This window comes from Elephas maximus, chromosome 13 (assembly GCF_024166365.1).
Source record: "Elephas maximus indicus isolate mEleMax1 chromosome 13, mEleMax1 primary haplotype, whole genome shotgun sequence".
Classification (NCBI taxonomy): domain Eukaryota; kingdom Metazoa; phylum Chordata; class Mammalia; order Proboscidea; family Elephantidae; genus Elephas; species Elephas maximus.
The window spans coordinates 42734008-42747096 of record NC_064831.1 but is presented as its reverse complement, the minus strand read 5'-3'; the positions used below and the strand labels follow the sequence as shown (position 1 = coordinate 42747096).

The 13089-nt window shown below is 38.7% G+C and overlaps 1 protein-coding gene across 19 annotated transcripts in view; it reads right to left on the bottom strand.

The window, feature by feature from the left end:
- Positions 1–13089, bottom strand: part of INPP4B (inositol polyphosphate-4-phosphatase type II B) — a 976853-nt gene that overhangs the window by 237730 nt on the left and 726034 nt on the right. For all 19 annotated transcript variants that reach the window (XM_049905358.1, XM_049905352.1, XM_049905340.1 and 16 more), the window contains one exon: positions 12353–12425. In XM_049905358.1, the coding sequence (XP_049761315.1) occupies positions 12353–12425 (73 nt within the window). The remainder of the gene's footprint in view (positions 1–12352; positions 12426–13089) is intronic.

The window sequence follows — 13089 nt, the reverse complement described above, 5'->3', positions numbered from 1 at the left end:
TAGGGTTTTTTTTTTTTTTTCCCAACATTAAATGAGAATGGGAAAGCCTAAACAGAGATCACAAAACACTACCCTGAGCATGGCTATAGAAAAGAAAGGGTAAGAAAAATAAGAAAAGAATTTCGGAAAATATAGCAGAGTTACCTCTTTAAAAGTAATAATGAGGAAATGAATTGTTTAAAAAAAAAATAACCTCCCAAACACTTTATAGTTACTTTTCTCTAGGTATGTTATAAAACTCAATTTGTTATTGTTTTTTCAATGTTAAAAATACAATAAAATAAATAGAAAAGAGTAGAAATAGACAAAGTACTGCTTCCCTCATTCAGGCAAACCCATAAGCTCCTGGCTTTCCATCAAAAATTTAAGGCCAAGAACCAGAAAAACTATTACAGATGTTGGAATAAAACATAAAAGTGATATTTGTAGGCATTTGGTTTCCAGCTGGTGACTTTAGTCTGTAGAATTTGGATTTTGGATATTGGATCATCAGAAAAGAATTTGCTTCAGCTCTATTCATTTTGTTTCCATCAGTAAAGTAAAAGACACAATTGAAAGAGAGAGAAGCTGGCTCATATTTCATGCTGAGCAACTGAGAACTGACCTGCAATTCACTGCACTCATCAAGTTATTTCTTGCCAATATGCCTCTGTTCAAGGCATTCCCTGTGCCTAGATCATCTTTCCTGGTTGCATCTATTCATCCTTTAAACTCATTTCAGCTAGCATTTTCTCCAGGAAGCCTTCCTTGACCTCCAACCCCTCTGTCCCTACAGGTACCTCTTCTTTGACTTCCACACCCCATCTCTTTTGTGGTTCTTACCAACCGCCTACAATTGTCTCTTATTGGTCTCTGTCCCCATTAGAATGTGAGCTTTGCTAAAGTGAGTACTGTGTTACTTTCCTTGTTTTATCAGTTTATCTCCTGTACCTGACGCCAGTTGCCATTGACTCCAAATCATGGTGACACCATGTGCGTCAGAGTGGAATTGTGCTCTGTAGAGTTTTCAATGAATGCTTTTTCAAAAGTAGATCTCCAAGCATTTCCTCCAAGGTACCTCTAGGTGGATTCAAATCTCCAACCATTTGGTTAGCAGAAGAGTTCATCAACCATTTGCACCACCCAAGGACTTCACACCAAGCACACACATAGCTGTAGAGTCAATTCTGACTCATAGAGACACTATAGGGAAGAGTAGAACTGCCCCATAGGGTTTTCAAGGCTGTAGGTCTTCACAGAGGCAGACTGCTACATCTTTCTCCCACAGAGTGGTTGGTGGGTTCAGACCGCCAACCTCTCGATTAGCAGCCACCACTTAACCTCTGCACCACCAGGGCTCCTTGGCACCTAGCAGAGTGCTCAGTCCATGCAAACACTCCCCAGAGATGAGCATAGACCTTGAATTTCAGATGTTTCACATCATTACTTTTCCCATGAAGAGAACAACTGCAACACCAACAACTGTGTAAATTGAAAGTGGACAATGCGGGAGGGAAAGACAGAATTAAAAGCCCAACTTCAAAGAATAACACAGGTATGAGAACGATGGAAGGACGAACCATAATTGAGAAAAAGGCCTCCTCACATTCCTCCATAAAACGTTAACCTTTTCGCTATATCATCTTCTTGCCTTTACTATTTTTCTTCTAGATTATCTGAGGTGGGAAGGGGAGGAGACAAACCAACCCTCAACAAGAAGATTGTTGAAGCATTTAAAGGCATCTAAGATGATTCCATTAAGTCAAATGAGATGATTCCATTAAGTCAAATGAGATTAGACGGTGAAATTCAATCTTTCATTTAAAGCTGCTTAACATCCTAAATATGTTAGTATACGGTAATGAAAATATATGGAAATTTCAAAAGAGCAAAGTGAATGAACTGCCTCACATTTGTTCAAACAGCAAAGGGCAAAGAAATGTGATGAGCAAGTAAAAAGGAAATGGCCCCAGGTTTTATATATCAGAGAGTTAGAAACACAGGGGCAAAATCTATTTGAAGTACCCAGACCCAGTGCCGACGAGTCGATTCTGACTCATAGCGATGCTACAGGACAGAGTAGAACCGCCCCATAGAGTTTCCAAGGAGTGCCTGGCAGATTCGAACTGCTGATCCTTTGGTTTGCAGCCGTAGCGCTTAACCACTACGCCACCAGGGTTTCCTCTATTTGAAGTAGTATGGGTAAAATGAAACAAAGAGATACCATTGCTAATACAAAACATTATCATCTGACATTTGGCAAGGTAGGAGATTTAGTACCTTATGAATGCAAAGAAAATGAAGAAAGTGTCTGGGAATTTGCTTTTTGGCTGGAATTCATTGGGTGTTGAAATGAGTATAGAAATTCATTTGAAAATTTTTAAAATACTCTGAGTCATTGGTTGCTTTGAATAGGGGTGATAGCAATGAGAATGTTATCCCAATATTTAACTCAGCTGTGAAAGGCGTTTAAAATCTACAGCATTACATGAGGCAGAAAAAGTTTTAAAATGAAAAATTCAGTAATAATTTTAAAGGAAAGTAATTAGTTATTTTATTCCAAAACCAAAATATTCAAATTTGAACATCTTTCTCACGGGGAGAATAGCAATGCAGTTTTCTGTTGCGTGGAACATAAATTTAAGTGATAAGATACACATATTTTGAGCCATTTGACAAGCATTTATTGAGTTCCTATTGTATTCTAGCACTGGAGACAGAGAAATAAATAAGCAACGTTTCTTTATCTTAAGCTTACGATTGAACATCTTCTGCAAGGCAATCGTAGTAGATGGTTCGGCCCCATTTTGGGAGAAAGAATCAATGATACGGTGGCTTATTTTAAGAAAAAAAAATGGTTTATCTGTGAAGCAAGAAGCACAAACATCAATAAATTCTCTAAATTGGAGGAGAAACTAATTATGACTGATAGCAGTGCAGACCCCTCATCTTTGTTTAGATTCCAATTTACACAGCTGTGGCAATCACCCCTGTCAGATATACCATCTGTGAATATGAAGGGCAGTACACACAGTTAATATATAGCATGAAAGTGGTCTTTAAAAAGAAGATAAAGGACAATTTCATGATTCAAGAAGTATGGAATTCAACCAAGAAAGATGCTGTATCAGACCTAATGCTTGCTGATGGGGAGAAACTCACTCAAAATGTGAAGGTAATAGGAAACTTCTGACAGGGCCCATTAACTCCTCAGATTTCATGGGCTGAAATACTCTGTAGAATTATACTTTTGCAGAGAAAATTGGGAGAATTCAGAGATTTGTCCTCTTGAGAAAAAGGTTTAAAAGGTATAAATATCTCTGGTCAAACTTATTAAATATAAATGATAATCCTCAGAAAGAAAACTGTAAATGGTCGAGAACCCATGCAATTCCAAGTGAAACTGATTAAAATGAATACTTTTGTGAAATGTTTGCAGAAAGGAGAAACACTGCAAGAGCTAACCTATTCTCAAAAACCAAACAAATACAAAAAAGTTGCCTTTAAGTTGACTCTGACTCATGGTGACCCCTGCGGTGTCAGAGTAGAACTGTGCTCTGTAGGGTTTTCAATGGATAATTTTTCAGAAGTAGGTCACCAGTCCTTTCTTCTAAGGCTCTTCTGAGTGGACTCGAAGCTCCAATCTTTTGGTTAGCAGCCAAGTGCCTACCTGTTTGTACAGACTTCAAACATTTGAGAGTCAAAAAGAAAGTTAAGGACTATCTAGGTTGATTTGGTAATTTTAAAAGAACTGAGGCCCAAGGAGACTGGACTGTCTGTCAGGGTCACACTGCTAGATGGAAAATCTAGGCCTTGAAGCCATTTCTTATATTAATACCACAAAAGCCCCTATGTTATTTTTCAGATGCAGACAGGCGCTTCAGTTGATGTGACTTAGCAAGGAAAACTAACTCCATGACCATGTAAGAGACCTTATCATCTACAATTTCCTATATTCGAAATTAACTTCCCCTACTTCCCAACCCCCAATGACAGTTTTAAGCTTTCTTACTCATTTCTCACCATCTTAAATAAATAAGTGATACTCTTTAAGTTATTTTATGAATTATCTAATTAGAAAGTCAAAATAAACAACAGTTTATTTCTAATAATACTATCTTCTAGTGTGTCTTGTTCCAGATAATATAAAGTCCAATAGCTAAAAGGAATGCTTCCCCAAACAGAGAAGGTACTTGTCATAGATTCAACTGTGTCCCCCCAAAATATGTGTCAACTTGGTTAGGCCATGATTCCCAGTATTACGTGGCTGTCCTCCATTTTGTGATTTTCCTATGTGTTATAAATCATAATCTCTGCCTGTGGTTAAAGAAGACTAGAGTGGTATGTAACACTCTTGCTCAGGCCACATCTCTGATCCAATGTAAAGGGAGTTTCCTGGGATATGGCCTGCACAACTTTTTATCTTACAAGAGATAGAAGAAAAGGGAAACAATCAGAGAGGAGGGGATCTCATACCACCAAGAAGGGAGCACCAGGAGCAGAGCTTGTCCTTTGGACCCCGGGTTCCTGCACAGAGAAGCTCCTAGTCCAGGCAAAGATTGATGAGGAGGACCTTCCTCCAGAGCTGACAGAAAGAGAGGGCCTTCCCCTAGAGCTGATGCCCTGAATTTGGACTTCTATTGGGCAGTTCTACTCTGTCCTATAGGGTTGCTATGAGTCAGAATCGCCTCGATGGCAGTAGTGGATTAGACTACTAGACTATCAGACAATAAATTTCTGTTTGCTAAAGCCATTCACTTGTGGTATTTTTGTTATAGCAGCACTAGATGACTAAGACAATACAACTATCTCTCTCTTATAAAATCAAAAAAACACAAAAAACAAACCCACTGCTGTCGAGTCAATTCCAACTCATAGTGACCCTACAGGACAGAGAAGAACTGCCCCATAGAGTTTCCAAGGAGCACCTGGTGGATTTAAACTGCCGACCTTCTGTTTAGCAACCATAACAACCTCTACGCCATCAGGGTTTCTATTTCTCCTATGGGAACATAAATTGTACCCCCACCCCTTTCTATCATAATTTTTCTCCTTCTTTTCCTCAATTCCCCTAAATCCCAATATACACATTCAACCTGTAAGGCGAATGGGCCATGAAAAGGGTAAGATTTTACAGGGGAAGAGCTTTTTCTTTTTAGTCTTATTATAGATAAGTGAATTTCTTGAATTATAAATGAAACCTCTAGAGATATAAATAGAATAGTGAAGTGCTGCTATGAGATATAACATTCTCTTCCATTCACTCAATAAGCACTTCATAACTCACTCGAGGCTGGCAAGTTCTGTATAATACATTAATATAGTGGTTTGAGAAGAATGTCAATAATCTCTTGTGCCCACAGATTAAAAACAAACAAACACACACACACGGGAATATAATGGATTAACTCAAAAGTTGCTGAGTTTAAAGAGATAAATAGAAAAAAAGACAAAGGTATACACAGGTCAAAACCATACATATTCTATACCTGTAATCCTCATTTATGTTTTGAACAGAAACGTTTCATGTATAGTGCTTAGAATTTTTTGTAATCTAGCCTTTATAAAATTTATCTTTAATTTAGTCTGACTTTTCTCTAATATAAAAAGACCCAAAGAAAATATTTGTTGCCTAGGTTCAGTGCTATCCGATGTTTCATGGACTAAGAACATTTAGAAATATGTTGTAAACTGGGGGTGAGGCCTCACTACCAAAACTACCACCTCCATGTTCCATGAAGGGAAAAAAATTAAAATCACCTTCTATTCCTCTAAATAAGTAGATTTTAATTGTAGAATGCAGCTGTACCCATCAATTACACATTGGTTATCTTTGTCTTATTACAATTTATATATAAGGAATAATACCCTAGTAATCTGGAAGAATGAGCTGTGGTATCTCAGTGGTTAAGCACTCAGCTGCTATCGGAAATGTTGGCAGTTAGAAAGATGTGGCAGTCTGCTTTCATAAAGATTACAGCCTTGGAAACCTTATGGGGCAGTTCCACTCTGTCCTGTAGCGTCGCTATGTATCAGAATCGACTCCACAGCAATGGGTTTTGGTTTTACTTTGGAAGAAGGAGTCCCTGGGTGGAGCATATGGTTGAGTACTTGGCTACAAACCTACCCAGAGGCACCTCAGAAGTCCAATCCTGGCAACCTGCTTTTGAAAGATCACAACCATGAAAACTGAATGGAGCACAGTTCTACTCTGCACACATGGTATCATCATGAGTTGAAATCAACTCCATGGCAACTTGTAAAATTATTTTTAATCTAGAAGAATTAGTACAGTTTCCAAGATTCATGCCTTACGGAGTTTACAAAACAGGTCTTAGGCAGTGCAGATTTATATATCTCTCTCCCTTCTGTCTCTTCTTCCTTAGGTAATATATTTGCTTGATTAAAGACCCATTCCTCTCTTTCTCTTTTAAATTTTTGCTAAACTAATTAGTATCTTAACATGGCATTTATTTTTGTGTGCATATAAAATTGCAAACCTCACGAGTGAATCCTTAAAATAATCATAGTGTAAATATTTTGATATTGACATGATTTATTTAAACTATATTTAAGCTGAATTTAAAATCCCTGGTGGTGCAGTGGTTAAGAGCTCAGCTGCTAACCAAAAAGTCAGCAGTTTGAATCCACCAGGCACTCCTTGGAAACCCTACAGGGCAGTTGGAATGGACTTGATGCCAATGGTTAATATCAATATACTCAGCTTTTTAGCAAATGAAATTTATTATTTGAATATATTAAAATTAAGGAATAAATGTTTGGTCAGCTTTCACTTGGAAAAATAAATGTAAGGAGAACCCTTTGATAATGCTTTAGATATTTTAACCACACTGGACTTAACAGGTACTCTTACGGTACTGGCGTGGGATTTACATTTAATATCAGGGTATCATGTTAGGTAAAGTAGAGGGTCAGCAAAAACAGGAGAAAACCTCAGTGAGATGGACAGACACAATGGTGGTGACAATGGACTAGAACATACCAGTGATCATGAGTATCGCACAGGAAGGACCGGGCAAGGCACTCTTCTATTATATATGGGGTCTTGATGAGATGGAGCTGACTTGATGTTGATTAACAACGACAACATAGTTAAGATAAAGAACACCGATCATATTCTTTGAGTGTGCAAACCTAGAAGTCATCGCTCAAGTTTAACCATTCACTAGCAAAATGGACCCCCACGTGTCCGTCAGTTTGTTGTACTGTGAGGGCTTGTGTGTTGCTGTGATGCTGGAAGCTATGCCACTGGTATTAAGATACCAGCAGGGTCACCCATGGAGAACAGGTTTCACCTGAGCTTCCAGTCTAAGACAGACTAGGAAGAAAGACCCAGCAGTCTACTTCTGAAAAGCATTAGCCAGTAAAAACCTTATATATAGAAGCCAAACATTGTCTAATATAGTGCTGGAAGATGAGCCCCCCAGGTTGGAAGGCACTCAAAAGATGACTGGGGAAGAGCTGCCTCCTCAAAGTGGAGTCAACCTTAATGACTTGGATGGAGTAAAGCTTTCAGGACCTTCATTTGTTGATGTGACACAACTCAAAATGATGAGAAGAGCCACAAACATCCATTAATAATCAGAACCTGGCCTGGAATGTATGAAGCATGAATCTAGGAAAACTGGAAATCGTCAAAAATGAAATTGAATACATAATCAATATCCTAGGCATTAGTGAGCTGAAACGGACTGGTATTGGCCATTTTGAATCGGACAATCATACAGTCTACTATGCTGGGAGTGACAACTTGAAGAGGAATGGTGTTGCATTCATCATCAAAAAGAACGTTTCAAGGTCTATCCTGAAGTACAATGCTGTCAGTGATAGGATAATACCCATACGCCTACAAGGAAGACCAGTTAATATGACTATTATTCAAATTTACCCACCAACCACTAGGGCCAAAGATGAAGAAATAGAAGATTTTTATCAGCTGCTGCAGTCTGAAATTGACTGAACATGCAATCAAGATGCATCGATAATTACTGGCGATTGGAATGCGAAAGTTGGAAACAGGAAGAAGGATCAGTAGTTGGAAAATATGGCCTTGGTGACAGAAACAATGCCGGAGATCAAATCATAGAATTTTGTAAGACCGACGACTTCTTCACTGCAAATACCCTCTTTCACCAACATAAACGGCGACTGTACACATGGACCTCGCCAGATGGAACACACAGAAATCAAATTGACTACATCTGTGGAAAGAGACGATGGAAAAGCTCAATCCCATCAGTTAGAACACAGCCAGGGGCCAACTATGGAACAGACCATCAATTGCTCATATGCAAGTTGAAACTGAAACTGAAGAAAATCAGACCAAGTCCACGAGACCCAAAATATGACCTTGAGTATATCCCACCTGAATTTAGAAACCATCTCAAGAATAGATTTGATGCATCGAACATTAGTGACAGGAGACCAGACGAGTTGTGGAATGACATCAAGGACATCATCCATGAAGAAACCAGGAAGTCATTGAAAAGAAAGAAAAGACCAAGATGGATGTCAGAGGAGACTCTGAAACTTACCCTTGAGTGTCGAGAAGCTAAAGCAAAAGGAAGAATTGATGAAGTAAAAGAACTGAACAGACGATTTCAAAGGGCCTCTCGAGAAGACAAAATAAAGTACTATAATGACATGTGCAAAGAGCTGGAGATGGAAAACCAAAAGGGAAGAACACACTTGGTGTTTCTCAAGCTGAAAGAATTGAAGAAAAAATTCAAGCCTTGAGGTACAATCATGAAGTATTCTATGGGGAAAATATTAAATGATGTGGGAAGCATCAAAAGAAGATGGAAGGAATACACAGAGTCATTATACCAAAAGGAATTGGTCGATATTCAACCATTTCCAGAGGTCGCATATGATCAGGAACCGATGGTACTGAAGGAAGAAGTCCAAGCTGCTCTGAAGGCATTGGTGAAAAAACAAGGCTCCAGGAATTGATGGAACCTCAATTGAGATGTTTCAACAAACAGATGCAGCGCTGGAGGTGCTCACTTATCTATGCCAAGAAATATGGAAGACAGCTTCCCGGCCAACTGACTGGAAGAGATCCATATTTATGCCTATTCCCAAGAAAGGTGATCCAACCGAATGTGGAAATTATACAACAATATCATTAATAACATACGCAAGCAAAATTTTGCTGCAGATCATTCAAAAATGGCTGCAGCAGTATATAGAAAGGGAACTGCCAGAAATTCAGGCCAGTTTCAGAAGAGGACATGGAACCAGGGATATCACTGCTGAAGTCAGATGGATCCTGGCTGAAAGCAGAGAATACCAGAAGGATATTTACCTGTGTTTTATTGACTACAAAGGCATTCGATTGTGTGGATCATAACAAACTCTGGATAACCCTGTGAAGAATGGGAACTCCAGACGACTTAACTGTTCTCATGAGGAACCTTTACATAGATCAAGAGGCAGTTTTTCAGACAAAACAGGGGGATACTGATTGGTTTAAAGTCAGGAAAGGCGTGGGTCAGGGTTGTATTTTTTCACCATACCTATTCAATCTGTATGCTGAGCAAATAATACGAAAAGCTGGACTATATGAAGAATGGGGCAACAGGATTGGGGGAAGACTCATTAACAACCTGTGTCATGCAGATGACACAACCTTGCTTGCTGAAAGTGAAGAAGACTTAAAGCACTTACTAATTAATGAAGATCAAAGACCACAGCCTTCAGTATGGATTGCACCTCAACATAAAGAAAACAAAAATCCTCACAACTGGACCAATAAGCAACATCATGATAAACGGAGAAAAGATTGAAGTTGTCAAGGATTTCATTTTACTTGGATCCACAATCAACAGCCATGGAAGCAGCAGTCAAGAAATCAAAAGACACATTGCATTGGGTAAATCTGCTGCAAAGGACCTCTTTAAAGTGTTGAAGAGCAAAAATGTCACCCTGAAGATTAAGGTACGCCTGACCCAAGCCGTGGTACTTTCAATCGCATCATACGCATGTGAAAGCTGGACAATGAATAAGAAAGACCGAAGAAGAATTGATGCCTTTGAATTGTGGTGTTGGTGAAGAATATTGAATATACCATGGACTGCCAGAAGAATGTACAAATCTGTCTTAGAAGAAGTACAACCAGAATGCTCCTTAGAAGCACGGATGGCGAGACTGTGTCTTACATACTTTGGACATGTTGTCAGGAGGGGTCAGTCCTTGGAGAAGGACATCATGCTCGGCAGAGTACAGGGTCAGGGGAAAAGAGGAAGACCCTCAACAAGGTGGATTGACACAGTGGCTGCAACAATTAGTTCAAGCATAACAATGATTTTAAGGATGGCTCAGGACCAGGCGGTGTTTCGTTCTGTTGTGCATAGGGTCGCTATGAATCGGAACCGACTCTATGGTACCTAACGACAACAGCAAAACAGAATTCTGCATGAAATCTCAGAGAATTTCAGAATTTGAAGCTTTCTTAAAGGTCATTTTGTTTCATCTTATATCTAAGGATGAACTCCCTTTAAAAAAAAAATTCTGAAAAGTGGTTACTCACTTAGAAATTTGAGTGACTGGTTATGAATGGTATTTCTAAAGGCTTATTTGAAGAGGGACTAAAGGGGACATGAGCTTTTGCTGTAGGACAAGCGTGCCTTAGGCCATGGCCTTCCTCTAAGTCAGGCTGAGCGTACTCTCCTTGAGACAATTCCCTCGATTTTTATACTCTGGAAGTTTTGGAGATTTAGAAAAAGTCATCTTTTGGCAGGTGTCATGAAAAATAACAAAGCTGTCTTGCAGTTGTTTGTCTCTGAAGAGTGAGAATGTGTTGTTTTACGTGTACTGATGACACAAACTCAGAGAAGTAATATTGTGAGTCTCTAAGATGAAGGTCTGCTTCTATTAACTGTAGCATTGGCTCCTATTAGCTGTTCTGACAGTAGCAGCGCACTCTTCCTGAGTACGTTTTGCACTAAATTCCCCACACGTGTTCTTAGTAGCTGCTAGGAGGCCCTGTCTTCCTCATTCACTAAGATATGAGGAGAATTTGTTGCCATCTCTGTCAGTCCCCTGGGTTGGCATGGTTGACCATCTCCTGTCTGAGTTGACTGGTTAAGGCACATCCCTCTCAATATTACATCCTTAATTAAAAAATACATATAATATGTACAGGTTGAGAAGCAGCTGTTCTTTGGTGTGATCCCTCATTCTACATTAAAAAAAAACAATTTTTTTTCATTCTACATTAGTTATTATTATTTTTACATTTTTGTCAATTAAATTTTATTTTGAGTTTTCTGTGTGTATAAATACAGTCAAAGGAGTGCCTTAAAGAAATCTGCCCTTTCTCCATTCCCTATCGTTAGTGGATTCCCTAGTAGGGCAAAACTGCTGATAGTTTAGAGTTATGTATTAGTGAGCCTTGGAATTTCTTTATCATTCATTAGTCTGATTATCATGCTATGTCAATGCTCAAATGTTTAATAGGACAGGGTGAAGAAAAATAGGAAAGCCTATTCTACTGTGACACTAAGTTGCTAATTAATGTCTTCTCAGCAATAGCACAGCCTAGAATTGAAGAGCAAAACCCCTGGAGTCAAAAGTAAGTTTGAATTCTAGACCCATATTTACTAGGTAGATGACTTGGAGTAATTTCCTCATCTGCAGAATGGAGATGATGGTAGTACTTTCCTTATAACATATCTCAGAGGGTTGGGTAAGGCAAGGCCTGTAAGATATTTAGTACAGCGTCTATCACTGTAATAGTCATCATTTATTATTACCATTATTATGGTTAACGCTATTATACCTTACATTAAAAGCCATGCCAAAGCCATTATCATTCACAAAATAGATAATTTTAAGCATACCTATTAAAGGGTCAGCAAAAAGGAGGACTTTCAACAAAATGGATTGACACAGTGACTGTAACAATGGGCTCAAACATAGCAACAATTGTGAGGATGGCACAGAACAGGGTGGTGTTTCGTTCTGTTGTACATAGGGTCGCTGTGAGTCAGAATTGACTCAACGACACTTAACAACAACAACAATGTACCTATTATCACATATTTTTGAACTGCATCACATGTCTCAGTTTTATTTGTAAGGTCATCATTTAATACCGTTGTTTAGCGTTTTGTTGCAATTCCAGTATATAAGTAACACAGTACACACATACACAACCGGGAATGTACAAAGGAGGTTATGACTTTTTCCTCCCAAATTCATGCTGGCTCCTCACGATTACCAGTTTATTTTCTAAGTATTCAGCAATGATTCTGTGAGAATGCTGCCCAGGTTCAGTGTTAAATTTGTAGGAAATTAAAATTTATGTTCACATGAAACTAAATTAAGTATCCAAAACCTAGGTACATACCTGAATTCAAAAAAGGTGAGTTATCTTTTCCGCTCACACTTTCTGGGGCTGTGCATTCACATACCAGTGCACACTGAGAAAGGATAAAAGAAAATATTCATATACATATACATACACCTTGAAAATAACAAAATGAGAAATAAAATTCTTTCATTTTGTTTGAAAAACATGAAGCTATGCACAAAGTTTTAAAAAGTTTTGAAGCAACAATTTTGTAAAACCATTTCCAGTCTTATCCAGTCTAGGAACCATGTTTAACTTGTGACTATTCACTGGCATTAATTATACATAACATGATCATTTGATATAATCACAGACTACATTTCAGTTCTAGTTAAAGGCCATTTACAGAAGAAGGTAAAAAGTGGGAAAGAATTGTCCCCAGTATGCTCGAGATACGTGCCTAGGACAGTAAACCAGATTTGACAAGCTGAATGGTTGTGTATTTCTTTCACCCGGGATGATTTCCTATCAATAAAAATATATACATATATTTTCTAGATTTTAAGTAACCCAAACCAAACCCATTACCATCGAGTGGATTCTGACCCACAGCCACCCTGCAGGGCAGAGAACTGCACCATAGGGTTTCCAAGGCTGTAAATCTTTACAGAAGCAGATTTCCACGTCTTTCTCCCACAGAGTAGCTGGTGGGTTTGAACTGAAGGCCTTTCACTTGGTAGTCGAGCACTTAACCCCTGAGCCACCAGGGCTCCTTGATTTTAAGTAATGACAAC